At 40.3% G+C, this 14,443-nt stretch overlaps 1 protein-coding gene across 5 annotated transcripts in view; it reads right to left on the reverse strand.

Moving 5' to 3' along the window:
* Positions 1–14,443, reverse strand: part of aff4 (AF4/FMR2 family, member 4) — a 136,484-nt gene that overhangs the window by 31,887 nt on the left and 90,154 nt on the right. For 2 of the 5 annotated variants that reach the window (XM_038796028.1, XM_038796029.1), the window contains exons 9-14: positions 12,505–12,531; positions 10,517–10,571; positions 9,555–9,592; positions 7,670–7,829; positions 3,166–4,092; positions 1,683–1,771 (exon numbers count right to left, since the gene is read on the reverse strand). In XM_038796028.1, coding sequence (XP_038651956.1) covers positions 1,683–1,771; positions 3,166–4,092; positions 7,670–7,829; positions 9,555–9,592; positions 10,517–10,571; positions 12,505–12,531 — 1,296 coding nt within the window. The remainder of the gene's footprint in view (positions 1–1,682; positions 1,772–3,165; positions 4,093–7,669; positions 7,830–9,554; positions 9,593–10,516; positions 10,572–12,504; positions 12,532–14,443) is intronic. The other 3 variants (XM_038796030.1, XM_038796032.1, XM_038796031.1) reach the window with 3 other exon arrangements.

The raw sequence follows: 14,443 nt of genomic DNA on the forward strand, positions 1-14,443 counted from the left end.
CTAGCTTCTACCCTTATGTTACCAGACTCCTGAATTACCCTCTTATGGACTGAACTGATCTTTCTACACATTTTCTTTACTGTAGTCACACTATACTCCGTATGCTTCACAGAATGTCTATGTCTTTACATTCTGTATTTATTGTTATGTCCTATGTTTTTCATGTATAGAACGATCTGCTTGGACTGCACGCAGAACAATATTTTTCACTATAACTTGGTGCACATGACAATAAATTTTTATTTATTTTGAGTCTAATTTTAAAAAGAACCAATGACGGAATGAAACATTGAATATACGGGCCAATAACTGTCTTGATGTTCAGGCCAGTTGTGAAAGAGACAACCAGATTCTTAAAACCTATGACTGATTGAAATTAAAAGAGAGTTGAGAAACTGACTGGGAAATTTTCAGGTGCATCACAATTAGTCCTCTCCTATATTTTTTACACTGTAGGTATTAGTCTAGTTTGGATTTCAGTCCAGATCACTTTAGTTGGGTGTGATGTTGATGCAGTGACTTGAGTTTCCCTCTTCAATTCCAATGTGCAAAAACTGCACGTGCTGGCCTTGAAAATTTCAAATTACCTATGCAGTGCGAAAACGCCAGAATACTTGTCCATAAAATCAGTCTATCGGTTTCAATAGAAATTATAATATGAACAATTTCAAGAAGATACAGGTTTGACTTTGGTATTATTCTTTCATGGGACATAGGCATCACCTGGCTAGGCCAGCAATTTTGTTACCATCCCTAATTGTCATTGAGAAGGTGGTGGTGAGCTGTCATCTTGAACCACTGCTGTCCATGTGGTGTAGGTACACTCACAGCACTGTTTAGGGAGGACATTCCAGGGTTTCGATCCACTGACAGTGAAGGCAATAGAGTTTCAAGCCAGGAAGGTGTGGCTTGGAGAGTAATTTGCAGGTGGTGCTCCCATGCAACTGCTGGTCAGAAGTTTGGAAGGTGCTGTTAAAGGAGCCTTGGTGAGTTACTGCAATGCATCTTGTAGATAGCACACACTGCTGCCACTGTCAAGTCAGTGGTTGAGGGGGAGAATGCTTAAGTGGTGGATGGCATGCCAATCAAGCAGGCTGCTTTGTCCTGGACACTGTGAACCTTGCATGTTGCTTTGGGGTTTACTCATCCAGGCAAGTATACAGTAGTCCATCACACTCCAGACTTGTGTCTCATAGATGGTGCAAGTCAGGTGGTGAGTTGCCTTCCGCAGAATTTGCAGCCTCTGACCCGCTCTTGCAGCTGCAATGTGTGCTGAGATCATCAATCTTAATAATGACTAATGTGGGGCTGGTGTAATGCCCCTCAACATACAGGCAAGCAAGTGGAAGGGATGGAGAAATTAAAAGGGAAAAAACTGAATGAGGACAAAAAGGCTCCCTTCTCCCGAATACTATCCCTAAAGGTCATTGCTTGGCCAAGATGGCAGAATGAAAATGGGATGGTCTGCTACAATAGCAATCAAACACAAGGTCTAGACTTGTACAAATTAGTTTGATGGATAGGGCAGCAGAGGACATTGGCTATGAAAATGGAACTGTATCTCACCATTAACTGCTGTGTTCCGCTGAGGACAACTGGTGAAAATGGGAAAGGTTCAGAAAATTTGTAATGGTGGAAAAGGTTAATTGGTGAATGCATCTAAAATAATATATAGTACTCACTCTTTATTGCTGGAGGGTTTGTGGTTAGAATTACTCCTTTCTTCTGTTTTAGGCCTTTTGTTTTCACAACTCTCGCTTTCTCCATCATTCTGGGTAAATATGCAAAATAATTGTCAAATTCTCTAAATTTTTACATCGTTTGCAGCTTTGCACTGATTAATGAGGAATGCCACGAACAATACTTCCCAATATTCCAATACTTCACGTACAATACATTCCAATACTTTGATGTAACTGAGTGTATCACATATCTACTTAGATTCATGGGATGCAAGGCAAGTTGGTACAAATGCAGGAAGTAAAATGTAATGGTCAATGCGTGTTTTCAGTGGGATTTAAGTCTGGGGCCTTGCTTTTTGTTTTATATATATATCTATAATTTGAACTTAAATGTAGTGGGTATCATTAAGTTTACAGATGATCCAAATTTTTTTTTATGGTTGGAAAAAGGAGGAAGCTGTAGACTGCACACAAGATATCAATGGGACTATTCAGGGGGGCAGAGTGATAAATTGAGGTTAATCTTGAAAGGTGTGAGGTAATGCATTTAGGGAATGCAAACAAGTGGTAGGAAACTGAAGTGTCGAACATGACCATCAGTAGATAAGGTGGTCAATAAAGCAAACATGATAGTTGCCTTTATTAAAGGAGTCACAGAATACAAGAGCTGAGAGATTCTGCAAGAAATGTATCAAACACTAGATAGGCCACATAAAAGCACTGCATGCAGTTCTGGTTATCATACACAGAAAGATGTGTTTGGATAGGGATTTAAGAGAATGCTGGCTGGGCTGGAAAACCTTTAACTATGAGGAAAGATTGGATATGCTGGGGTTGTTTTCTTTGAAACAAGAGGCTGGGGGAAGGTCAAATTGAAGTGTATAGAATTATGAGGGATCTAGATAAAGTGGATCGGAATGCCCTATTCCTCTTGGCTGAGGGGTCCATTAACAGGAGGCATAAAATTAGGGTAAAAAGTTGAAAGTTTTGAGGGGATTAAAAGGTGAAATTGCTTCATGCAGAGTACGGCAGGGATCTGGAACTCTGACTGAAAGGGTGGTAATCTGTTTTCATAAAGTTGATTGAGGGATAAACATTGTCCAGCTCAGAGGACAGACGTGATCATGGTTTAATATCTCGGCCGAACGATGGCATCGGACAATGCTGTAGTACTCCCTCAGCACTATACTGGATTGTCAGCCTTGTCTTTGTGCTTCAGATCCAAGAATGGGACTTGGAACACCCCACGCTCTCATTCAGAGATGAGTGCTACCAACTGAGCCACTAAACAACAAATGGTGCCACATACATTATTTTGAAAAGTCATGTGGGGGGAGCCAATATTACAGTTGAAAGAGTCTTAATTAAAAACAAAATTGAATGATTTCTACGCTAAATGGTCATCTAAAATGTCATCTCTAAATTGTTCACTTTGTGGGAAAAAAAGGAATGCAGTACGCATCAGAAATGTTTTGCCACTCACCTTGTGTTTTCGCTTGCCTTTATTTGATTTTTTTTCAGTAGACTTTGGAGTGTCTCGCATGTGCCTATCCAAAGAGATTTCCTTGTCCACTTTGGGTTGCTCAGTTTCCTTACGAGGTGATTCAGGTTTCCTAGATAATAGACTTAAGTCAATTCTAACAATGAGTGAAGTAATGTTACGATATTTGTCATCAACATCACTCAGTGGTGAAAGGAGTTCTTTCTCTTCCATAGGAGAGAAAAGCCTTTGCCGAAAAAAGCTGTCTTCCCCATCAACAGAGGATTTATGGACAGGAGTCCTATTATTTTCAGAGTACTTTGGAGTTTGAGAAGCAGGAGGGAGAGCTTCACTTTGCTCAGAATCAGAGGAAGTTGAGTCTGTTTCAACATACTCCCTTGATTTCTGAGGCGTTTTGTTGGCACTCTTGTGTTTTCTTTTTTCAATAGTTATCCTGGTTGAAGACTTGGATTCTTTCTTTGTGCTGGGTTTTCTAGAACCCTTTGTAGCAGCTTTATGACGGTTTGCAGGAATAGGAGTTGCTCTGTCAGAAGTGGGCTCACTTTCAACTTTTAGCCCTCCTCTTGGTTCTTCAGTTACAGCTGGTCGCTCTGTTTTCTTCGGCTGTTTTTTACCAACTGTCTTCCTCTGTGAATTGCCATCACTTTGGGCTGGTGACTTTTGGCGGCCTCTAGTTTCCGACCCTTTTTGTGCATTCCTCGAATCCCTCCCAGGAGTAGCTGTGTTTCCATCCTTGGATCCGCCTGGATCCTCGTACGTAACACTCTGGTCTCGGTTCTCCTTCTTGTAACTATGACTCTGTGATGACTGAATGTGACTATCCACAGATGAAGCTGGTGAGACTTTGTGAGAATTCACCTTGTTCAGCCAATTGTCTAATTGCCACTTACTTGAAGGTGGCGGTTCAGGCTGGAATAGAAAGAAAACAGAATTTTGAACTGCTGTTCGTAGATTTCTTAAAAAAACAATCAAAGTGGGAGACGGTGGTGTAATGGTAATGTCACTGGACTAGTAATCAGTAATTCCACCATGGCAGCTGGTGAAATTTAAATTAATTACTTGAAGATAGTAATGGTGACCATTAAAATATCAATTCATAGAATTCCGACAGTGCAGGAAGTGGTAATTTGGCCCATCGAGTCTGAACTGACACTCCGAAAGAGCACCCCACCTAAGCCCAATCCCCCAACCCAACTCCGCAACCTCACCCCACGAAAATTTAGCATAGCCAATTCACCTAACCTGCACACCTTTGGACTGTGGGAGGAAACCGCGCAGAAATGGAAGAACGTGCAAACTCCACAAAGTCACCCAGGTCAGAATCGAACCTGGGTCCCCTGGCATTGAGGCAGTAGTATTGTCGTAAAAACTCATTTGGTTTACTAATGTCCTTTAGAGATGGAAGTCTGACATCCTTAACTGGTTTGGCCTATAAGTAACACCAAACCTATAGCAATGTGGTGACTGTTAAGTGCTCCTTGAAATGGCTTAGCCACCCACTCAGTTCACGAGAAATTAGGGATGGGAAACAAATGCTGGCCTTGCCAGTAATGCCTAAAGTCCATGAAAGAATAAAAAAGTGAAAAATGGTCTCAAAAGAATTCTTCTGAATCCAAACAGTCAACTTGAGTGACCAAAACCACTTTGGTTGGGCTTTTCTTTGAACCTTTACCAAATACTTTAATTTTTTCAATCCAACAATTGTAACAAATCACTATTTCTATTATCTCCACCACCAGGTAAAGAAAAATGGAATGCTTTCAAAGTAATTCTTCTACAAGAGGAAGTTGCTCAGTTCATAGGGTTAAAGACAAGCACATAACAAAATAAAACTGCACTGGCTAATTGGCCATGGTAAAAATAATTTAGACTAAAGTATAAGTATTTTACACTGAAATCTGCTCTCGGGAATAAGGAATACCAGCTATCAAATGCAGCCTTTGACAAAATACCACATGAAAGGTATCAGAGAAAATAGGTGACAGGTTCATAGTAATGCCAAAGTGCTTTTCAGCTATGTTAAAATCAGGGGGCCTTTGAGGGCCATTAAATAACTATTCTGCATTAACTTCATTATTGAAAATGCTAGGTTATCAGAGCATGGGGGTGGCGCTATACTTGAATTTTAAAAAGATAGAATTAGTGGTCTCCAAATGGGACGTGGCTGTGGGCCTAATGCATCCACGCTTTGGAGCTCAAAGAATTGCAGGCTACAATGTGAAGCACTGGTCTGTATTTAATCCTTCAATGGGGCCTGGGATTATTTCCATAGTCTGGACAAAGGTTCACGTGGTACCAATATTTATAAAGGACAATGGACTACATTTTACTGTAGGCAGCAAACCAACCATACTCATGGCTCACCTTGAAGAAAGCCTCACAGAGTTACAGTGAAGTCTGTGCTGCAGATTTCCCTTTTCCCAACATCAGTCTGTTCATGGTGCCAAGTCAAAGAGATCTACAGACATCTGGAAGTAGTGATGCCATCAATAAGGGAAAGCAGCCAGCTGCATTGAAGTACCTACCCTAGTTTTCATAAACCCTGCCAAAGCCCAGAAATTGCACAGTAAAATAAGTTCTATATTCCAATGTTCTTCCACCACACCATTGTAAGCTCCAACTTTAACCAACAGTACTGCTATGCTTTAATACCGCCGTAGCCCAGCAACTCCATTGCTATTGCTAAATTTGGGTTACCTACTTTCATTACTAATTGTCACCCACGGATAGAGAGCCCCACATTTTGGCAGCACCATGTGAGGAAGTGATGAGTCCCAGGGTCTATGAAAACTGTAGTAGGTACTGGGATTTGTCAGTACTTGAGCAGATAGTCTTTGAAGGAAGTGATCATTGGAGAGTACTGTAGTCTGAATGCACAGGAAAGAGGAAAGAGTGTGAAGTATTGATGGCGAGGAGGGGAGGGAAAGGGAAGAAGGAAATATCAATATCTGGTGTTTAGTAGGGAAATAACACTGCCTAGAACATAGCTGCATTGGCGGGAGAGGTGAAAAAAAGACACAGTGCCGAGAGCACTAGGCAGGACTCACGGAGGTTTGAGGCACTGAGGTAGTCACTGTAGTTAGGGGATTGTAGCACTGAGGCAGGGTGTACCCAGGTTGATTGTGGTTTCGCTCACATGTGCAGGGTAGGTGGATTGGCCTTGCTAAATTGCTCCTTAATTTTTTTCAAAAGCATCAGCCTGTGTTCACAACCCTTAAGTCCTCAGTTCCAACTGTAATTATTCAGTTAGTTTCGTTGCTATGCCAGCATGCAGATAGTAAGTAAGAGTATTAATGGTAGTAACACATACAACTAGAAAAAGTGAGGCAGTATTAGATAAACCATATGACACAGGAGCAGAATTAGGCCATTCGGCCCAACGCGTCTGCTCCAGCATTTAAACATTGCTGATATGTTTCTCATCTCCATTCTCCTGCCTCCTCCCCATAACCCGATGCCCTTATTAATTAATATATATTTGTCTTAATCTAATAATAATCTTTATTAGCATCACAAGTAGGCTTACATTAACACTGCAATGAAGTTACTGTGCAAATCCCCTAGTCGCCACACTCCGGTGCCTGTTCGGGTGCACTGAGGGAGAATTGAGAATGTCTAATTCACCTAACAGCACATCTTTCGGGACTTGTGGGAGGAAACTGGAACACCCGGAGAGAACGTGCAGACTCCGCACAGTGACCTAAGCAGGGAATCAAACCTGGGTCCCTGGCACTGCGAAGCAATAGAGTTAACCACTGTGCTACTGTACCGCCCCCAGCTATTGATAGCTAACTACCGCAAGACAGGGGATAAGGTAGGATGAACTGAGGGAACGCTGATGCCTGAAAATAAAGTGAAAACAGTTCGGAATTGCATTTCGTCATCAGTTGTACAAAATATGTTTAGAAATTTGTCATGTGATAAACAGTCTTTCAGGTGCAGGAGAAAAAGTTAGATGTTTGGCAGAAAATTGTGGAAACTGTATACATGCATACAGTTGGATTCCTACAGCGAAAAGGAGACATAACTGGGTTGAAGCAAAAACCTTTATGATGAGGTGTTTGATTGGTTGTAGTAAAATGTTAATAAAATTACTACACTCAATTGCAAGAACTTGGGACATATTTGTAAATTGTTTAATGTAACTTTATTGCACATGTAGTAACTACAAGCATTAATATTTATTAATTCTGCACTTCAGTGGCATTGGTCACCACATAAGTTGTTTCCTTGCATTTGATTGGTACATTCACTATTGGTGTTATGATTCTTCATTGCTGCTGGTACAATGAATCAAAGTATAAAGAGGGAAAGTGCAGCAGGAAGGGAGTTTCAAGAAGTGCCAAATAAATGCAACACTGCTAACAGAAGTGCTTCAATACCAAAATGACAGCCTTTCGAACACTTTGCAATATAAATGGCACCAGTCACTGGTAAACCCTTACATTATACAGACAGGTGCATGAAGATGAATCCCCTAACATACCTCAGGAGATATACATGATGGTTCATTCGCCTCACTGTCACTAGAGCTGCTCTCGCTTTCAGAGTCTGATCCAGAACTACTTTCAGACCCACTGTGGCTACTGGAGTCAGCCCTAGGAGGTTCCATAACCTCATTGTTTGGCTGGGAAAGTTCAGAACTACTGAAAAAGAAGAATTATTTGGTACATCAATTAATAAATAAGTACAACTTATTTTCATATGTAAAAATGTGAAGTGGACATTGTCACCTATTTTTGCGTGTCACCAGTGTTAAACATTAAATTTTAAGTCTTACAACACCAGGTTAAAGTCCAACGGATTTGTTTCAAATCACTAGCTTTCGGAGCACTGCTCCTTCCTCAGGTGAATGAAGAGGTAGGTTCCAGAAACATTTATATGGACAAAGCCAAAGATGCAAAATGATACTTTGAATGCGAGCATTTGCAGGTAATTAAGTCTTTACAGAGAGAGGGATAACCCCAGGTTAAAGGGGTGTCAATTGTCTCAAGCCAGGACAGTTGAAAAATGAAATGAAATGAAAATCGCTTATTGTCACAAGTAGGGTTCAAATGAAGTTACTGTGAAAAGCCCGTGGTAGGATTTCACAAGCCCAGGCCAGATGGTGGGGGGGGGGGGGGGGGGGGGGGGGGGGGGGGGGGGGGGGGCTGAATGTAATGCGACATGAATCCAAGGTCCTGGTTGAGGCCGTACTCATGTGTGCAGAACTTGGCTATACGTTTCTGTTCTGCAATTCTGCGTTGTCACGCGTCCTGAAGAGGTGTGAATTGTCTCAAGCCATGGTCATGCAGACGCTGCGACAGCGGATGAACGGGCATCGCGCGACAATCGCCAGGCAGACGAGGGCATTCAGCCTCTGATGTTCGGGTAAGCGTTCTCCAAGGCGGCCTTCAGGACCCGCGATAACGCAGAATCGCCGAGCAGAAACTTATAGCCAAGTTCCGCAAACATGAATACGGCCTCAACTGGGACCTGGGATTCATGTCGCACTACATTCATCCCCCACCATCTGGCCTGGGCTTGCGAAATCCTACCAACTGTCCTGGCTCGAGACAATTGACACCTCTTCAACCCGAGGTGACCCCTTTCTCTGGCTCTGTAAAGACTTAATTACCTGCAAATGCTCGCATTCAAAGTACCGTCTTGCATCTTTGAGGAAGGAGCAGTGCTCTGAAAGCTAGTGATTTGAAACAAACCTGTTGGACTTTAAAACTGGTGTTGTAGGACTTCTCACTGTGCTCACCCCAGTCCAACACCAGCATCTCAACATCATTAAATTTTAAGTGAGATTTTCAAGCTGCACCAAACACCATCTATTATTAACCAAATGTGTAAAATCCCTCCATTAAATATATTACCATGTTTCTACTTCTAATTTCAAGTAACTGCCACGTGTGCTGCATGATGTTTTTGCATTCTAATCCACAAAAAAAGCCTGTAATCTAAAAGGAGCAAGAATTATGCTTCCAGTTATTCTTAATGTTTATGCACAAAGTCCTAACAAGTGAATAACATGTTGTGAAACCAAGTTATTCATTAAGAGTAATTCATTAGATTTACTGCTAGTATTCTGGAGGCATATTTTATATGATATTCCCAAATGGCGGAATCCTATGCAACTACCAGTCAAATTAATACGCCATGATAACCACAGAATAAATCAGATAACAGTGAACACCGAGGGTTATAATTTGCTCAGTGCAGGCTAATGTCCCCAATTCTTTGTCTCAGGTTCCTTATGCTGCATTCTTCCTAGTCAAAAAGTGGTACAGTAATAGTGCACTGTGAGGAGGCATGGATAAAGAACAGGAGAAGGAACACAAATGTTTTGATGACTTTTCTACATTACAGAGATAACTACTACCTACCCTTCAAGAGTAGCCCTTGCAGGTGGTTTCCCCAAATCCTAGAATTAAAGAAAAATACAAAGATACTCATAAAATTAAGGCAAAAACGAGAATACACCATTTCAAACACATTCCAAAACTTTCTTTGGAAAGATGTGATATGTCAATTTTATGTCAGACAATTTATATTTTTGCGATGTAGGTTCAATGTAAGTTCAATTGCTCACCCCAAACAAACGTCCAACTTTGGTACACAAGTAATAGAACCAGTAAAATATCCTGAAATATGTTACTAAACATGTATTAAACCACTGAGCACGCAGATTGGGGGTGATGTATTAAACTACATAAGACTGAAAAACCTACAAATAAAACAATATTTGGTTTGATAGCGATAAAAATCTGTTTTTAGTTGTACTAGTAGATTGAGACCCAAAAGCAAAACCATCAGGATTAGTGCAGTCTTGGATGTTTTCCTTCATTATGGTCTTTCAGCCTTTATGGTCTTTCATTATGGTCTTTCAGCCTCGGGGTTGACTTTACAGGAAGGCAGGCAATGAATGAAAACTTCCACTTGCAAATACAACACCATTTTTTTTGTTTTATAAAGCTGCAAAGTAAGTCAACCTATCATCTTATAGATTCCATAATAGTTAATACATTTCTTTTTCCATTTCCATTCCTTTGTTGTTCCTTTACCATCTGCTGCATGTGATCCTTTATGTATAGTTGTAGTTCTTAGTTCCGTTAACTCAAAGCATCATTGATAAATCTAAACCTTTCTTGCCAATCAAATATCTCAAGTTTTTGGTGAGTGAAAAGATCATCCAGGGAAAAAAAAATCTTGGCCAACTCTTCAAGAATTGAGAAACTTCTTCATATTTTTCCAGCATCAAATTCATCAATAAATTGCAAGTTAATTTCAATAATAAAGCAATTTCACTTTTCATACACAGAAAACAAATGCTGGAGTGAAGGCAAACCTGGTCTGCATCGCTGTCTTCACTGCTGCTAATTTTGAGATCATCTTCCAACATTCTACACAAGGAAAAGAGAATTACCAGAAGGAAGTATTTTTGCTCGAAATTTATCTGCACGACCTAAATTTTCAGCTGTATTTGGGCCAAAAATTCTTATTTCAGCAAACTCTCTCCAAACAGCAAATGGAGCAAAACGGGTGTTTGGGAGAAAGTTTAAAAAATAAAGTGTTAAATCTGTCCGTCAGCAATACAAAATCACAAATTAATTAAATACCCACTCGCAGAAAATAAAAGCCACATTTCCATAGAATGCATTTCACTGGGGGGAAAAAACTGCACAAAAGAAGTTGTATCTAAAAGCCATTTCACTTTAACTTCATTATGGTAAACAGAATGAATTTAGATATCGTTGTGATCCAAGTATAAGATAATTATATTTTCGGAGCATAGAGAAAAATTGAATGATTGCTGGTAGGTAATAATCTAAATCAAATTAGTCAATTGAATTAATCTCTTGCAGTTTGAGTCATCTGTATCCTAAAGTTATTTAAAAAAACAAATAGCAGCTGTCAAGGTGGATAACCAATGACTAATGTGCTGAATGTATATTAGATCCTTGCTTTAAATTGCCCCCCTTTTAATTTATTTCAAAGTAATGTTATTTTTAGTAGATTTGAATTAAACATCGGATGGGATAAAAGGAAACGTGACCCAATTGTCATCATTTTGGAGCTTCCCCACCCCACCGCAGCCACTCATCCAGCTTTTGTGCTTACCTCCATGACCCCATAAATTGAAGCTGCCTTGACACCTCTCCACACCTACAAACGCATCCCCCTCAACAGCCACACCCCCACCAACCCGTGCACTGAACCCCCCCCCCCCCACCACAAACACCCCATGCACACCTCAACACAAATAACATAAATGGTCTGGAGAGAGCATAGAAGAGATGTACAAGAATGTTGCCAGCTGTAAAATTGCAGGAAATTCGGAACACTCAGGTTGGTTTCCTTAGATGAGAACATAGGATGCCTAGGGGTGACTAGATTCAAGTAAACAAAATTATTGGAGCCTTGATAGGCTTGGCAAGGTCCCCAAGTAGAGAGGTCAATTACTGGTGGGCAGAGATTTAGGGTGATTGGTAGAAGGACTAGGGGAGATATTAGGTGGTAGATGCTTGGAATTCGCTGCCCAAATTGGTGGTTGAGTCAGAAACTCTCAACTAATTTAAAAGGTGCCTGGATTTGCACCTGAAGTGCTGCACCTGAAGGCCATAGACTGGGCGCTGGAAGGTGGGATTAGAATGAGCGGCTATTATTTTTCAGCCGGCGCAGACAATTGGTTGAATGCCCTTTCACGGTGGTTAACATTTCTATGGTATTGCTTGATAGGCTAACGATAGCCAAGAAAACCCGATGCTCTTGTTTGAAAAGGTTCACTTGTATAAATAATAGGCCATCTAAAACGCCACTTCCACTAACACGGCATAACATTCAGTAGCATGAGTGAGGAGAGGCAAAAAAACCCAAGAAAAAGTAAAAGACAGTGGTGGTTCTGCACTGTTAGATTAACTTAGGTCAAGGAGGTGGTACGATCCCCTCAGCTTGATGGCCAACGCAGGACCATGGTGTAACAGCATTCCCTGGAAAACTCATCTCAAACAGTTTCAGAACCTAGTAATGACTAGAGTAGGAAATATTCTCAAAGGAGACAGATTAGACAACTGTAATGTTTAGTCGCCAAAACGTCCATCAATACCACGATATGATCTGCACTACCCAACCACCTTGCAGGCGAAACCCGAACACGTACTTTAGAAGTTGGGAAAGTGACCTACCTAGCTCTTGAGGCAATGGAGAAAGAACAGCATAAAGTATGGAGCCTGCCCATCATTTGCAACTCTGGTACAAGCACCAAAGTAAAACTTTGCAACAAACATACTGTATACCGCACAAACTCAAATGAAAACTCCATGCAGGTTGACTTACCTTGAAGCAGTCTGGTCAGTTTCTGAGCTATTTAAAAAGAAAGAAGTCTTTAAACGATACTGTTATTACACTATTATATTTGGTATCTAAGCATTATTTCATGAATTTTTGGTGTCTTTGAAACTTGAGTAGCTTTAACAAAAGTAAAAAGCTACACAACACTATTTCTGTTCTCTTCAGTTCCAAAAGGAAACATCTGTTCAGCCAAGAGCACATTTTACCTACAAGCCAATATTGCTGAACTGCATGATTTTAAATATATGAAAACCAAATCAACTCGGTCTCAATTATGATATTGAAATTTTTTTGTTTCTAGTTCTTGCTGTTCCCTGTGCAATCCTTGTGCCATTTCAGTTATTGAAGTTACTAATGTACTAAATACTTAATAAAAATGGAATTGAGGACTGTAAACCTAGGAGCAATAAAATATTAATGTGGCATCTATCACAGGTTACATTGGAGTATACTGGTTGTTGGAATATCAAAGAATCCTCAGAGCTCCATAGCACATCATCAGGCTGCCCAGGTGAGGTTCGCAAAATTGAGGGGCAAATTGTTTTGGAAAAGGAGGGTGTCACTTAGATAATGATTCGGTTTACTGTTAAACTTGTAGTAAACAAAGGTAGCTTTAAGAGATTTATTATTGTATTGGTAAACATTAAGAAATAAGGCATTGTTTTAATTATGTTTAACTAAATATTTCTGTGCCTGGCCTATAGTTAGATTCATGTTGGACAAAGGTGTTTGCACGTGTGGGGGTTTGTTCAGCTCCAACTGTGCTTCTATTGCGCTTTAGAGACGGCTATAGCATGAAGAATAAATAAAAGGCATATGGGTGTTACTTAGCAACTGGGATGCTGTAAGGTAGAGAAGCTTGTACGGGTAAGTTGAATGTGGGCAGTTGGAGACAAGACACTGGGGAGTGAACATCAACTCTGTCAGAAACTGGACTGCAAGCTTCTTAAGGAACAAGGTGCAATCTAGATAATGAGGGTATTGGGTCAGAAAGAACATTTTTGAGATTCAGAGAACAGAGACCAAGAATTGTTCAGAAGAATTCATGGAAGAGTATACAATGTGTTCAGAGTTAAAGAGACAACTGCAGTAACTAGATTTTAAGGTGGAACAGCGTATCTCAGGGGTAGACAAAACATTTTTTCCATTTTAATACAACCTGGGAATCGAGAGTTAAAGCAATTGTGACCAGTTTACACAGTAGTCAAAACAAATAAATCCTGAAGAGGTTGGTGTAAAATCCTGGATTGGATTCATTGGTAAAAGTGGAGCAGAAGCTTTGTTTAAAAGTGTCATTTGGAAAACCTAGTCTGAATTTTGAAATGCAATCCGCTAATGGAAAGCATTATTATGAGAAGATTTTAAAATATGTTTTTGGGAGTGGAGCTTGGAAACTCTCACGTGGCAATCATTTGGAGAGATTCTGAGGACACATCCACAAACATTCACTTGGGGTTCAGAATCTAAAGTGAATTTGCCCACACTCATCTTGTGTGCTTAAAAGGGGCTTGGTGTTAATGAGCCCGTTGACGATCAAGACACACTTTCTAATCAGTGTTAATCCTAAAACCTATGTGTAATTGTTAAGCCAAGGTGTATTGTATCAGTCTAATTTTTTCATGTTTAAAAAATGTTTTGTCCTCGCTGCTAAAACTAATTAGTGATCCTGTGATTCGGTTCCTCCATGTTTCATTAAAAATAATAAAAGTTATGGTCTTTTAAGCCAGGGTATCATTCTGGAATCTTCCCGTCAAGTTATATCAACTGGGATTGTAACAAATAAGTTAGTTATTTTAAAGCAGAATACATCCATCTGGCAGGCCTCTAGCAATTTTCTTGTTCTTTTGTGAATTTATTCACAGGAGACATCTTAACTTGCTTAGTGATGACCTCACTGTTCTCGTGTCTATTGGGTAGTCATATT

The sequence above is a fragment of the Scyliorhinus canicula genome, chromosome 4 (assembly GCF_902713615.1).
Source record: "Scyliorhinus canicula chromosome 4, sScyCan1.1, whole genome shotgun sequence".
NCBI lineage: Eukaryota > Metazoa > Chordata > Chondrichthyes > Carcharhiniformes > Scyliorhinidae > Scyliorhinus > Scyliorhinus canicula.